This window comes from Orbicella faveolata, unplaced genomic scaffold (genome assembly GCF_042242905.1).
Source record: "Orbicella faveolata isolate gen_17 unplaced genomic scaffold, um_ofav_v1 contig_13, whole genome shotgun sequence".
Lineage (NCBI taxonomy): Eukaryota > Metazoa > Cnidaria > Anthozoa > Scleractinia > Merulinidae > Orbicella > Orbicella faveolata.
The window spans coordinates 25,400,227-25,414,509 of record NW_028301540.1 but is presented as its reverse complement, the minus strand read 5'-3'; the positions used below and the strand labels follow the sequence as shown (position 1 = coordinate 25,414,509).

Here is a 14,283-nt window from a genome sequence, read left to right as displayed (position 1 = left end):
CAATTATTTTACATTTATTCCAGGGAACCAGGGAGATCCCAGCAGAATGTTTCTCTGCACTTATTTTATTGTGCGTATCTTTTTTAAATCATATGCGTAAAATTTATTGTACATAGTATTTAAATCAATTTATAGCAAAATTGAATCATGAATGAAATCGATTACTAACTGAAAAAAAAAAACATATAAATTTCCTTTAGCAGAAAAAGGAATTCACGTCTTATTCACTGATCTGAATTGTAATGTTGTATTGTATAACTGTCTTGCAGGGTAAGAACTACCTCTCTTGAAAACAACTTCAAATTCGCCGCGAAATGGTGCGAAATGACATGATAAGGGCAGGACCAGCCCAGCCCAATACAATGTTTTACACACTGACCGACAAGGAAAATGTTATACTCTCCACGTGACAAAACCTTGTCACCTAAATTTCCGTATAGTTTATATCAGCATAAAAACACCTCCCGAATTACAAAATTAAGAATAAAAAGCAGCGATATTAAAGAATGACGTGCATATGAGACCTTCACACGTACCTTCACTATATAATGAACTCACATAATGTACTTTATTTGAATTTGGGAATGATGGCATGGAGCCGTCGAAACGCACTATATAATGAACTCACATAATGTACTTTATTTGAATTTGGGAATGATGGCATGGAGCCGTCGAAACGCACTATATAATGAACTCACATAATGTACTTTATTTGAATTTGGGAATGATGGCATGGAGCCGTCGAAACGTCATTCTCTAATATCGCTGCTTTTTATTCTTAATTGCTCATCGAAAACCTTAGTTATTAGAAATTACAAAATGCCATACAAAAAGGTTATGGCACGAGCAACTTACAAAACACGCCACTTGACCGAAGTCAGTCCCAAAATGTTGGATGTTGACCTGGAAAATGTAGTTTGCTGTATGAAATAACGGTATAAAACTTTTCAGCCCATCGACGGTTCGTCATGTTGGGATCAATCTACTAACGTCATCCTTTGTGTGAATCAGGATGAAAAAATGTCGCTTTTTGCAAATTGGCGACAAAGTTGTCGGCGTCGAAATGGAAGGAAAGGAATACAGTTCTGAAATATGCAGCCGTTAGGCTGAGTTTGAGTAACAAACTCAATAACGACCACGAAAAAGACAAATATAAAACTCTGGTATAGCTCAGCGCAGTTGATAATAATCTGCATGCAATATAAACTGTATGGCAAGCAATAACCATTACTCTGCCGTATTATAACTCTCCCAAGTCCTACAATTAAATACACTGGACCCGTTCTTTCTTCTACAAATGAAGTCAATCAGCTTGGATTGACTACAGGTAAATGTAATTTACGTTTTGCATTGAATTGGTTTTTCGTGTCTTTACCTTCTACGGTGTTTTGTCTTTGAAAGGGAAGTTGTCAATGCAAGTACCTTTACACCAGAATATTTCAGAAACAATAAGCTCTCAATCTTGTGGAATGGGCCCTGTTCACGCCCACTTTTTTACCTCTCTAAAAGTAACTGCTTCAGTGTACAAACAATTTAGTTTTCTTCTTCCTCACTATTTCTCTTTCAAGACCTTTCATTAAATTTGCGCGACAATTTCCAGGGAATTATCGGCAATAGTCTCATCAGAAACTTCCCGTGGTTCTCGTTGATTAGCATTGTTGTTATCTACTTGAACCTTCGAGGGAAAATCTTGTTTATCTTCAGTTTCCAGAACAGGATCGTCGCTCGCTTTATTTGATTCACAGTCACTGCTTGCACACTCTTGACCCTGTGTGTTCTGATTACAAGCAGAGTTATCTGACTCCATCGTTTGAGTGTCTTCATTAACTTCATCTCCTTGATGTGTAGTAGTATCAGTCTCACTTTGTTCTGGAACCTCTGCAGTTTCATTAATGGGTGACGCAATTTCTCCCGGTATATTCACAATTTCGCTAGCAATATTTCCATCTCCTAAAACATCTGAGCCTTCGGTTTCAGGTAAAGTTGTTATCGCAATGGCATTGGATTCACCGATGGTGTTTGATACTTCGACATTCTGTTCGGTTTCTTTAGTCGGGACGTCGTTCCCACTACACTCGCCCACTTCACTGTCTTCCTGTTCACAGCCATAAACCTCTCGTTTAAAAGAGCCACTTCCGGAAATGCTCGCCCGCGAATCAGAATCAACGCTTTCAGTACTCTCGGCACCGGATACACTCCTCTCCAAGGTAACTCTTGACGCAGACCCCAGGCACGTATTTCCCAGTTGCGCGGCAGCACCATCAGCAGATGAACTTGCGCCAGATGGACCCTCTGCCCCAGGTGCCATCTGTATTCCCCAGCCAGGGAGAGGTGGTAATTCAGGGAGGTTTGCCGGTAGGATTCCATCAACGTCACTAAGGCTCGAGTTGCAGTCAAGATCAAGATCGAGCTGACTTTGATCAAGGGACGTCTCGTCTTCAGAGTCTGCACCGACACCTGCCTCTCTTTCTTGTAGATTTGCCAACATGGCTAGCATTTTCTTGTCTTTTCTCTTCTGATGAATGTCGTCGCTGATGACCTCCAGTGATCTCAAGCACTTGGAGTAGTTCTGTTTGGCTTCACTGAGACCTTTGTGGATTGAGTCCACCCTCAATTTTAATTGCTGAAGAAAAGACGTGTAACCTTTTTAAAAGCTAACAAATAGCTAAAGGAGAATTTGTTCTGACACTAACAAGTTCCACTTCATAGGACTACAGTGAAGGCTCTTATGTAGACTAGCCACTGCTAGAAGTAGCACATGCGTTTTCTAGAACTCGCCGGCAAATCTGAAAATTCGACAATTTGTCTCAATCTTTCTCACTGTTTAACACCTGTAGCCAGTAAACTCAATGATTGCCCAAACGGTGGTACAGAATTTATCGTTCTTCTGTTCCACCCTCTTAATTTCACAGTAAGACGTGACTTATGTGCGGTATTAACTCTTCTTACTGGTTACAAGTGAGGTAATTAATTTTTGTGATAATTACAACAGGTCGAGTGTATGATCTTCTCAGTTTTTCTCATCAGCTGATAGCAGCAGAGCCTGGCAACCTGTCCATCTTGTAAATTGCAAAACATTCAAAATTGTATAGTTCATTGTTACACACTCTCTATTTCATGGTACATGTAGATGATTGACAGAACCATGGCAGTTACATGTAGCAGGACTACCATCCTGACAATCCATTGGCAAATTGTTTGACAAACTGGCATGTATAGAGCCTGCCTCGTCATACCTATAGAACATGCACATCTTACTTGTGGGGGATGGGAGGGGGTGGGATGTTTGTACATGTACCAGCAGCAGACCAGTCAAATCAACTTGAACCTTCATCGGTCTACAGTGCATAATGTAATTAAAATATACTTACCCAAAGATGCCGATCGAAGGACACTTTTTGGACAAAATATGGCCTACAAGATAGAAAACAGTGCCTTTTAGTGTCAGTTGTTGCAAGTTTCAATGCAAATCTTGGACCACTTTAGGCTTTTCCTTTTTTTATTTATTTTATGTTTGTTTATTTGTTTGTTTATTTGTTTGTTTGTTTTTCTGTCCTTCTTTTACAGTTTAATGGGGTTTCAGTTGCCATTGTTCCTGCTGAAAATATTCCCATCTAGACCTCAAGAATGCAGTAGTTTTGAACTAAAAGTGCCCACAGCATGGAGTGTCAAGTTGTCCTTTGCATTTGATAGAAGACATTTCAACATGTAGATATATTTCCTATCTCTGTGCAGCCATGTTAATTATTCTTGATTCATTGTCACCAATGAGGTGCAAGAATTGAAGACAAAAAAGCAATTTAACGAAATATGACTGAATAATTAATCAACATGGTACGTCAGGTAATTTCATAGAAATATAAAATGAGCAGGCTTATTTCTACATGTCAGACACAACCCACCTGGCTTTCTCAACAGATTTTTTCAGTTTGCTTTGCATCGTCTTTGTGGTTTTCTCAATTTCCTGATAGGACTTATACATTTTTTGATGGGTGAACCAACTTTCCTTCTTCTGATTTTCAGCCTCGTTAACCTTCATATGTAAAATAGAGCACAGTGTATTCTTAATATTCCCAGCTAATGGCTGGATCTTGGTCTTGTCACTGCCACTATCAATAGAGATGTTGACAACTTTCAAAGCCTACCTACAAGCCTAAGTGACCTGTGCACCCACAAAATGTACCTAATGATATTCTGCTTCAAAAGCATAAACGAACTGGTCAGGAAGACTGGTCATATTACTACTAAATATAGAGTACATGGGATCATTGCTAGCCCATCTCAACAGGCCATAAAACATTTTTGACTGAAGATGGGTTGCCCAGGGAGAATTTGCCAGTGACTATTTATACATCCAGATAGAGAAGTTTACCGCAAGAGAAATTTCTCCATGAACACAACTCAATGGCCCACAAAACCCCTTTCTATAAACAAACTAATGGAAACAAAAAATAGTTCCTGTATGTGTGACTCTGGATAATCTGAGAGAAAAAAACCCTTAAAACAAGGTAAGAGATAATTATGGCTGTTATTGACCAAGTGTACAGACGGAATGGAGAAAAGTAATGAGGCCCAAGCATTTTGTCTTTAACCGTGTTGTTGAGACGAAGTTTACGTGCACTAATGTAGACAAGGTCAGTGTTTCCTCACGTACACCTGGACCAAACAGGCCTGGACACTAGGATTTCTATAATATTTTTCTGACATCCAGAATCAAAGCTGAAAACAGAACAGTGCATAATTGCGTGGTTTTAGCTGAAATGAAAGCAGTCTAAAGAAAAAGGTGGACTACTAGGTAAATCAATCAGAAATATTTATTCTAGACTTCACGCTTTACTGCAGTCTTTACCTCAAGTGTTGCCTGGTTAAGCATTTCTTGTAGTGCAGTATCAAATGCTCTTTTCTCTCCACTACCAAACACTCTTTGTTCAGCCTCATGTACTCTCTGCCGTGCATAAACATGCCTGCTGTTTGCTTTTTCAAACTGTAGTGTTGCTTTTTGTAACTCAAAGTGAGCCTATGAACAACAATGTAAAATACAGTTAGACAACTGAAGGTAACATGAAAACCAGCATTACATTTTTCATGACAGAGCATAACTGAAAGATTAAAGTGTTAGAAGATGACAGTTATTGGAATAGGGGTGCTTTCTAACAAATTGCTTATTACAAAGGGGGCACTTACTAGAAGGCCACTAAACCGAATCATCATAAGCTATTCTAAAAACGTTCTGCATTTTCCTACCTTTCGCATCTCTCTCAGCACATCATAAAAAGGTCGAGCCTTGTCTATACACTTTCCAAGCTTCTGTGCCTGGGCATTTAAATGATAAGTTGCAGCAGCCATGGTTTGGCGGAACACAGCTCTGGCCTCCTACAAGTATAGAACATGACAATGTAGTTCTAACATGATTTGCTGATTGTAAAGTTCACAGAACAGCGTTTTACCCACTACTTTCTAGAAGAAAGGACTCGAGCAGGAAACAGGAATTCAATAAAAGCGAGACAAGCTCTGTCGACAAGTTTTGGAAAAGCAGATGGAGGGCAGGTGAGCTTTTCTGGATGTCTCAGACTTTTGAATGCCACCAGTGCTGAAAGCCTCCTAGCACTTCTGGTTGTTTGACATGTCAAAAATAAACCAATCAGCACAAACCTTTGACAGAATATAACTACATGCTAATGGCTGTTTCACCCACACAAGAGACGTTTGAGATTTGTATCAAAAAAAACCCATACCAATGGAGATTAGCACTAGAGAGATCATGTACTGTACATACATGTACATGTTTTCTGAATATTAGTTACTGCTTGGTTTTGAATTTATGACATCTAAGTATTAACAAATTGGGGGAAATCAAGACCAACCTCTGAAGAGCTATCATCTGACAAGGGGAGAGGGTAATTGGGATGTGATATTTGACACCACATGGGAGGGAATGAGTATTTCAAAGAACTCTTGCTTTGTTTTACCTTGATCAAAATCATGGTGGAAATTGCAAAGATCAGAGAAATATAACATTAGGAAAGATGAAAAAAAATGGCCTGAAAAAGCTGCATGCTGCATTTGAAGCTACAATATTAAATTTTGTTATAAATATTTGTGTGTCAAAGTATGTTCAAACTTTATTTCTATCGCATAAATTAGTGTTCTCTCAGTCAATTTTTCCAAGAACATCCCAGGTGCAGGGGAATTTGATTGCCTATCAAGACCCAAATCATGTGTACTTAAGGCATCCACGGACAAGTGTTTATTGCTATCCTTGATCGACATTTCCATTGACAATTGTTCGACATTTCAATCACTACTCAGTTGACAATCGATCGACATCTCAGTCAACAGTCAGTTTAGAGTCAACTAATTTTCACAGACACACCATTGAGTGTTGATTGATACATTTGAGTCAGTTGACACTCAGCCAACTATTGACCGCCTGTCAATCAAGTGTCAATCAAGATGTCGATTGAGCATCCATTGAGATATGGATCGACTGTCAAGGATTTTGATCACCACTCAACTGTGGATGCCTTTAGTTTTAACACATCTTCCCCTGACCCTGAAGTGCCTGGGCATTGAACCACAACTTTTGGCTGAAGGATGAGAGTTTGCTTCAAAGTCTCATATGCCTTAGGGTTTCCCAGAAAATGAGGGGGAGGTATGTTGAAATTTTGAATTGACAGATACTCAAGTCTGTAAATGCAAATTTTTTTTTGTGCATGCCCATCAGACAAGGACCACACCCATAGATACATTTTAGCTCAGACTAGTGAATACATTTTGTGGATTTCAGATTGATGTCTTCAGGTTGTGGAGGAAAACCATGGAAACTGCGAAAATTGAAATATACACGAATGGTGTTAACGTCAGTGGAAAAAGCTCAAAGCTCAAGCTGACGTTGAGATGGCTGTATTTTCATTACAATTGACAATATAAACAAAGAAATTAAATCAATCACTCGTATCCCGTAAAACTAAACAAAGAATGGAAAACTATCCACACTTACATCAAGTTCAGCTTCCAAATGGTTTATTGAGTTGGCAGACACATTCAGTCTCTCAAGCTCGTCCTGAAATTTGTACACAGAGCACGATATTGAAGACAAGATGGCATGAAAAATTTAGCTTACTTCGCCGGAATTTAGCATACCTGTACACGAGGGTCTAACTCCTCTTCTTCTTCCTCGTCCTCGTCCGTATATTCATCTCCACTGTAAGAGGTCGTATCAGTCATACTGCAAAACGAAACGAAAAAGAAGAAAGAAAAACCAGATGGTAGTTACATGCAGTGCAAAAACAATTTGGTTCAACTCAGTGATATCCCGCTAATGAACGGAAAACTTCGACAAACTTCGGAAAGTTTTCGGGTGTTGTCGATTTTACGGAAGTTGAGTACCGCTGACCTCAATGTCAGCGTTTCATTCCATTGTTTTGAGACTTGTTTTGATGGGAAAAGGTGTCGGAAAGGTTCTAACAGTCGCTCTAACATGGGGAAAGTGGACGAATGGAAGGCGTCTTATTATTGTAATGGTAGCAAAACGTGGATTTATGGTCACCTTGTCATTTACACCCGTTGTATACGCTTTATAGAAGATAAAGGAGGAACGAGCGGCCTCGATTTTCGGATCTACTTCGAGAATTTCTTCGAGCTCAAAAAAGAGACTACGTCCATATTTTTTTCGGCTATAACAGTCCGTGTGAGGACTGATAAATATTGGTTTTCCTCGTTTGCAGATCGTGGTCATGTGTTTAATACAATCGAGCATTTCTGGAAGGAAAGACTTTTTGCAAGGTATGTGGAACCCCGACTATTTGTAAGAAAATAATGCACAGCTACACAGTGGGTAAGAAACTTGGCCCTAGCGGAGCTTGTATCCTTATGTTTTTCCTGCCTTTTTTTCTCTTTCTTTTTTAATCAGTTTTGGAGCTGTCCTGACTGAATTGAAAATTTTTTGAGAGCCAAGATGGCTGACATTTTGGAAATGTGACATCATTTTGGTGTTCTGTGACATAGTGATTGACACATGACTATCACTTAAGTAAACAAGTTTAATTTGGATGCTTTATACCCTGTATTTAACAAATTGACGTCAGTTTTTTATGCGTCTGGGCAAGATTTCCGTATAACCCCATACATTTATTATGCATACAGTTCTTTGTTTAACTAAACAATAGCGAAAACAATAGCGCTCCTTTGAGACTTATCTGATTTGAATAACTCTAAATTTTACCATTTTTTTTCTAAGTGTCGCATACTTTTTTTTTACTTTTTTTCGAATTTGCTATCTAAAATACACAAAAACGAAATGATTTCTTGGAGACTTTTGCAAGTTTTAGGTCTGAATTACGGAAAACCGAAATGAAATATCATAATTTGGGCGCATTTACCGTATTTTTAAACTGAGCACAGGCTTAAAACTGCTTAAAATAATAGCGATTTAGACCTGTTCGCTAGTTTAAAAAAGCTCAAAAATACTGTTTTAGGCCTAAGCAAAACCGGCCGCTTGCGGTTACCTATAATCTGTTGTGCGGGTTAGTGACCTTTATACTAATTTTGTAAATCTAAACAAAGTGAAATAAAATTCTAGCTTACCTGTTGCGTCTCTCCGCCTTTTTTCCCCTTGATTTCCTTCCTCAAATTCAGACCCATGCGATGAAGCTGTGTATTTTGTTTCTTCCCTCCATGAAGTGGCGATCAGATCACGAACTGTGCATACAGTGGTACAAGGAACAATTTACACATCTTTGCGCACTTCGTATAAGTCGGCGATATGCTTGATAATGTTTCCAAAAGGATCATCTCTATAGTGCTGACGCCACAACCATTCCTGTAGATAGCTTTCGAAGAGATCTTTGGATGTTCCTGTACGAGGCATACTTCGTTTGACTCCCCCCCATGTATTTTCAATGCGCTGGGTGTGCGCACCTGTGTCTGGGTCTACGAAGTTTAGGCTGTGGTTGACTGTCAGAAGTGATTGGGAGAAAGAAAAAAATCACACAACCCCCCCCCCCCCCTTTTTATTCACCAGGGACCTACACATGCGATGCATGTTTTAGTGCAGCGTGCAACATGCGTTAAACACATGAATAAGTAAATTGTAATGTTAATTTTTTGGAATGCAATCAAGTCAAGTAAAATAAAAATTATTTTTCAAGGGGTAAGTCTCAACTGAACCTTGTAGTGTAGTGGTGTAGAAGAGAGACTGGTGAGCGAGAGGTGTGTGAAAGATAAGTGGTTCGAGACCTGATGGGGCACATGAAAAAAAAGGAAAAAAATCCGTGAGGAGCCTGGGTAATATGGAGAAGAAAAAGAGGACAGAATGAAGCTAGGGGAAGAGGAGAATCGGCGAAAAGACAACGCGCGATAGCGCGCCACAGTTCGCAATCAAATCCTCTTTTATTCACATAGTAAGTAGTAATTATCAATGTATATATTCAATACCTTGGGGAGTTGCTATTGTCTTCAAAGACAATAGAGCGCATACATAATTAATAATTCTGCATGCATAATAAATGTATGGGGTTATACGGAAATCTTTCTTGCGTCTGTCCTCTTATTGATGATGAATTGCATGATAACATTGTCAAAGTGGCTGTGGAACCACGAGCCGCAGGCGAGTGGTTCCGCAGTAAACTTTGACAATGTTATGACGACATTTATCATCAATAAGAGGACAGACGCATGAAAAACTGACGTCAATTTGTTTTTTTACAATAACAAGACCCCAAAATGGTCAAATGTCGGGAATAAAAGAGGGGAGAAGACGCCGTAAACTTGTTGTGAACAAAGATAAGTGAATTTATTCAAAGTGATGGGAGCATTGTCAATAACTTTTCTCGCTTTTTGGTTGGCTACTTAAAAAAGTCCATAAAATCTCATTGGTTAAAAAGTTGACAGTTTGACAGGTGAAAGTTAAACTTGAAAGCTTGCATAAATTTAAATTTTATCTGTCTGTACTCTTATTGATGATAAAAATGAGCCAATCAGCGCGCGATTAATTAGACAATTATTGTAAAAAATTAGTTTGATTATCAATGCAGGGTTTTCACTAAGTGTCAGCTCCCAATGAAATTTGCCAGTTGAGAAAGAGGTTATTGCTGGCATGATTTTGGGCAGCAATCACTCCGTAAAGGGCAACAAAGAGTTTTTAGGTTGCATATGTACAATCATTTGGTATCGAACCATATCATCTACCTTGAGTATCGGTGCCACTATAACGGGCAAAGAAATTGAAACAAAATCTTGTTTTGAGCACTTGTTTAGCATGTCCTCTTTACATGCCTTGTGACCTCCATCTTCTAAATGCAAAGCTTGGTAACCCCACATTCAAGGCGTACATGTAGCAAAAGATTCTGATTGGGAATGAAATTTTGTTATCAAGTCTCTCATTTAAGATTGCAAGCCTAATACATATGAACGGTATGCCAGCACAATGAAAATCTCCATCAGTACACTATTTTCTTGGCCACAACCCTGCCATTGAGTGAATACCTTTGGAGATGCATGGGGGGGGATGATACAAAGTACTGCCATCCTGCTAAATCAGGTTAAGTTCTTAACTTTATTCTTAAAAGAGTGTATATTGTAGAAACTTCTCATTGGTATTTATTAGTTTTATTTAGACTAGTCTGATAACAGGGTGTTGCTCATGGACCTCAAATGTAACACTGATACATACAGTACATGTTCATGTAGATGAAGCACCTTCCTTTGAAAGATCATGGTGCAATATTTCAATGTAAGATTATTGTGGTACAGGATTGATTGGAATCACCTTCAGCCTTAGAAAATCACTCACTCATTGTTACTAAGGCTTGTACTTCACGTTTCTTTCTGTTTAATACATTTCAGTTCCAAAAGCCAGACTCCTCACAATACAGAACTCCTCAACATCTTGTACGATGCTCAGAAAACTCTTGCAACAACTGGTAAGACTGTGCAGAAACAAGGACAGCAAATTGACTCTGCTTGCAACAACATGAACAAGATACACAATGATCTGGGTGTTGCAGAAACTTTAATTTACAATCTGGATTCATGGCTAAGCAAATGGAACATTGAAACTCCTCAGGTGTACATAGATGTTCCAGAGCACAACATGATCATCGAAAAAGCTGAGTATCCTATTGTGTATGCCAGAACTCAAAAAGAAAAACACCTCCCTGGTACTTTGACAGTATCAAATAAATCATTGGAGCTCTTTAATGCAGAAAGAAATCTTGATGTCTGTTTTGCTGTCAAGGAGATAACAGAAGTCAGCGTCCATACTCCCTGGGAGGTCACAATATCGCAGCTAAGGATTGGCCATGCTGGGCATTCAGTGCATCTGATTTCAGCTCGTTTGGTTCACATTCTTCAAACTCTTGAGGTTCTGTTACCTGGCAGAATTAATTATGATGAGCCTCCTTATGATGCTGGGGATCAGGATGGCTACAGTTTGGATTCAGACCAGTTTCCTTCTCAAGGTACATGTACATGCACATACACCATGCAAGATATGTAAGCCTATTGACTGACGTAACCCTATGAACCTATAACAGGCCTACGTTATTGTGCTTTACAATATTGTATTCTGAGGGTTTAGCGTCATATCCCCTTGCACGCACTACGCGCCTATGATGCTATTCAAAGATGTTGTCGACCATGCTTTTAAAATTACAGATTAAACCAAGTGTGTGACCATTCAAACAAAAGCTGCAGAGTACTGTTTTCAGATTATACTGGTTATTATGCTGTACAAGGTCATTTGAACTTTTTGTCTGTAGATGAAACCTTAGTGTGTAACCATTCAAAATGAAAGCTTTTGAGCAGGTACTCTCATGTAGTCTTGTTTACTATGCTGTTCAAGCTGAGCGGCTCTGTAGCTTTTAAGGATAGTATGTTGGATTCTGGATTGAGATTTTGTGGTTAACTGCCTTTGCCAGGGTCACTCAGACTGCATTATGTTTTGGGACAAACTGTCACGAATTGTCACGGTGGCCTGGCAAAATGCTGCCAGGGCCGAGGGGGATGGGTAATCTACTGTAGCGTCTCTGTCGAGAGAATCAAGTTCAGAGGATTAAACAAATATTATTTACCTTCATGTAGTGACCCTACAAATCTGATTCAATGTTATAGGTGACGAGAGTGAAGAAGACAGCCAAGAAAAATTTCCTCCTTCAAGTAGTACAAAAGGAAAAGATTCCAAGGTGGTAACAGATGCTGAAGCAGCAGAAATGGGCCGTGTTCTGCAGGACATGAGAAGTCTCGCACTTGGCATCCAAGGGGAACAAGACAGACAGCTTGGACAACTGAACTTGCTGTCTGACTCAGTCGATAAAGTTAACGAGAGAATCAGAACTGATGTGCGCAAGGTCAACAAGCTCACCTAAATTTGAAGCATTTTTTTTTAATCTTAATGTAAAATGAAGAAAAGGTTTTAAATGTTTTCTGTGGGTCCCTGTATCACTCTATTAATAAGGGGTGGCCGGAATAAAGCCCCTAGTGACGTCTGATAAATTACCAGGTTGTCCTTCCAAATTGCTTTGTATTCCCTTGTAAAACACAAGAAGAGTTTGATGTTACATCAGCAGTCGCTTACAGTATTGCCTTATTCTGCACATCCCTTCATTCTTTACATGCCGTGGTTGTCTGAAACCTTTGCAAACATCGGTTCCCAGCTCGGTTTCAAACTGGAGCTTGGTGGGTTAATACGAGTGCACTGTGCATTGATAGTAAAAAGTTGTTTCCTTGGATTCTTTGAATGAGCAAGCAATTACTAGCGCTCAACAATTACTATGAAAGAATGAAGTTTAGAAGCCCAAATCAAACGGAAAAACTGCGCTAGCTTTAAATTCACAGAGATAGACCAACACATGATCAGTACATTTTTGTAGGACAAGGTGGCAAATATTTACTCCTAGCAGCAAACCTACGAAATTCAAATGTTTTATTAATAAATTAATGATTATAGTTTTTACTGCATGTACGAGAGGCTTACAACGGGGAAGATATTTGATGTTTTGGTGAATGTAAGCTTCCGACCTGTAAAAGTGGAAGCTTTTATTTGGAAAAAATAAAATGTATATTTGATTCATTTACTTATTTATTACCTCAGTCACGTTACGTTATGGTCAGTTATTTTGGCCACGTACAAAATTAGCTCTTATTGAAGTAAACCTGAAAAGTGTAGTTTACTCAGAAAGAAAACCACCAAAGAGATACTAAATTATAAATAAACCTTAAAGAAACAAGGATGGTTAAGGATGGAGAAGATTACCACAGATTACAAACGAAAAACTTAAAACCTAAACTTTTCAAGATGTGCAAACCGTGACGTAGCTCCTTGTATGTCAGGCATCCACGCTCTACGTCAAAAGTGCATTATTTGGCTTCGTGGGTAAATAGGGCCATGGGTTCTCGTAGAAGGTACAGTTTGCGATGAGACTGGGTTCTAGATTGACACTGTACCGTAAGGTGAACCAACACTCAAACCAATTTCCGTGCGTTGTTTGTTCAACCAAATGGTAAGCATAGAGGAAATGACAACACGGAAGTGCCATTTAGTTGAAGTTGTCAGCTTTTAGTCTCGCATTACGTGTCTCCAATCATCGCTAACTGTTCCTGTTTAAAACAGCGAAGAATACCGCGAACTTTCAGCTATAGCATACGGATCTTAACGGAGTTTTTTTTTCTAAAACATCCGGGAGACATAAAAATCACACTGGTAGTGAATATTGAGGTAAAGTATGAATTTTTTTGTGCTATCTGTAATAAGTAAATGTCTTTTTGAGGCGTTTCCAACCGATAAATAACCTACGGACTTCAAAATCGTATTTGTCATAGGATGAAAAGACGGAAAAAGCAGAAGATTAATTTTTTTTAACACTGATGAAAAGTGGTGACATTTGTACAATCTCGATATCATTATCGCGCCGTTTTGTTGTGATGTTTTGACACTTGCCTGACTGTAATCATTTCTGCCCTCGAAAATTTGCTGAACAGGAGAAAAATGAATCTGAATCTTGCTTTTGAAATTTAACCAAAGCTGAAGGCGTTTAATCGCTACGGTTAAACGAAAGCGTGGCTTAACTAAAGGAAAACAAAACACTTGCTAAAAGGGTGTTAAGGATTATATATTCAGGGCATTCGATGACGGCTTCACATCAAAACATTTGACCTCAATCTCGAGCATTTACTAGACATGTCAACAAGAACTTTAAAACAGTATTGACTTAATAAAAATCGTTGTATTGTGCTGAGCAGGGTCTCTGACGGCTGTCAACAATCCGGTTATACCAGCTGCAGAAA

The 14,283-nt window shown here is 38.9% G+C and overlaps 2 protein-coding genes across 2 annotated transcripts; one reads left to right on the top strand and one right to left on the bottom strand.

Annotated features, from left to right (window-relative positions):
* Window positions 1-36: 36 nt before the first annotated feature.
* Window positions 37-7,321, bottom strand: LOC110058686 (uncharacterized). The gene is made up of 7 exons (XM_020765338.2): window positions 7,144-7,321; window positions 7,001-7,063; window positions 5,245-5,373; window positions 4,850-5,017; window positions 3,903-4,033; window positions 3,372-3,414; window positions 37-2,623 (listed from the first exon to the last, which is right to left on the bottom strand). Exons 1-7 carry the CDS (start codon window positions 7,225-7,227, stop codon window positions 1,577-1,579), a joined length of 1,665 nt encoding a protein of 554 aa, XP_020620997.1. The 5' UTR covers window positions 7,228-7,321; the 3' UTR covers window positions 37-1,576.
* Window positions 7,277-13,069, top strand: LOC110058709 (synaptosomal-associated protein 47-like). Its single transcript, XM_020765369.2, has 3 exons — window positions 7,277-7,785; window positions 10,846-11,459; window positions 12,112-13,069. The coding sequence occupies exons 1-3, from the start codon at window positions 7,277-7,279 to the stop codon at window positions 12,363-12,365; spliced, it is 1,377 nt and encodes a 458-aa protein (XP_020621028.2). The 3' UTR covers window positions 12,366-13,069.
* Window positions 13,070-14,283: the final 1,214 nt, after the last annotated feature.

Coding starts and splice junctions, on each gene's coding strand:
- LOC110058686 (XM_020765338.2), bottom strand. CDS start 7,227: ATGACTGATACGACCTCTTACAGTGGAGATGAATATACGGACGAGGAC. Junction 4,034..4,849: donor TTAACCAGGCAACACTTGAG/GTAAAGACTGCA, acceptor TTACATATGAAG/GTTAACGAGGCTGAAAATCA. Junction 2,624..3,371: donor CCTTCGATCGGCATCTTTGG/GTAAGTATATTT, acceptor TCTTTTCTTCAG/CAATTAAAATTGAGGGTGGA.
- LOC110058709 (XM_020765369.2), top strand. CDS start 7,277: ATGCAGTGCAAAAACAATTTGGTTCAACTCAGTGATATCCCGCTAATG. Junction 7,786..10,845: donor AAGGAAAGACTTTTTGCAAG/GTATGTGGAACC, acceptor AATACATTTCAG/TTCCAAAAGCCAGACTCCTC. Junction 11,460..12,111: donor AGACCAGTTTCCTTCTCAAG/GTACATGTACAT, acceptor TCAATGTTATAG/GTGACGAGAGTGAAGAAGAC.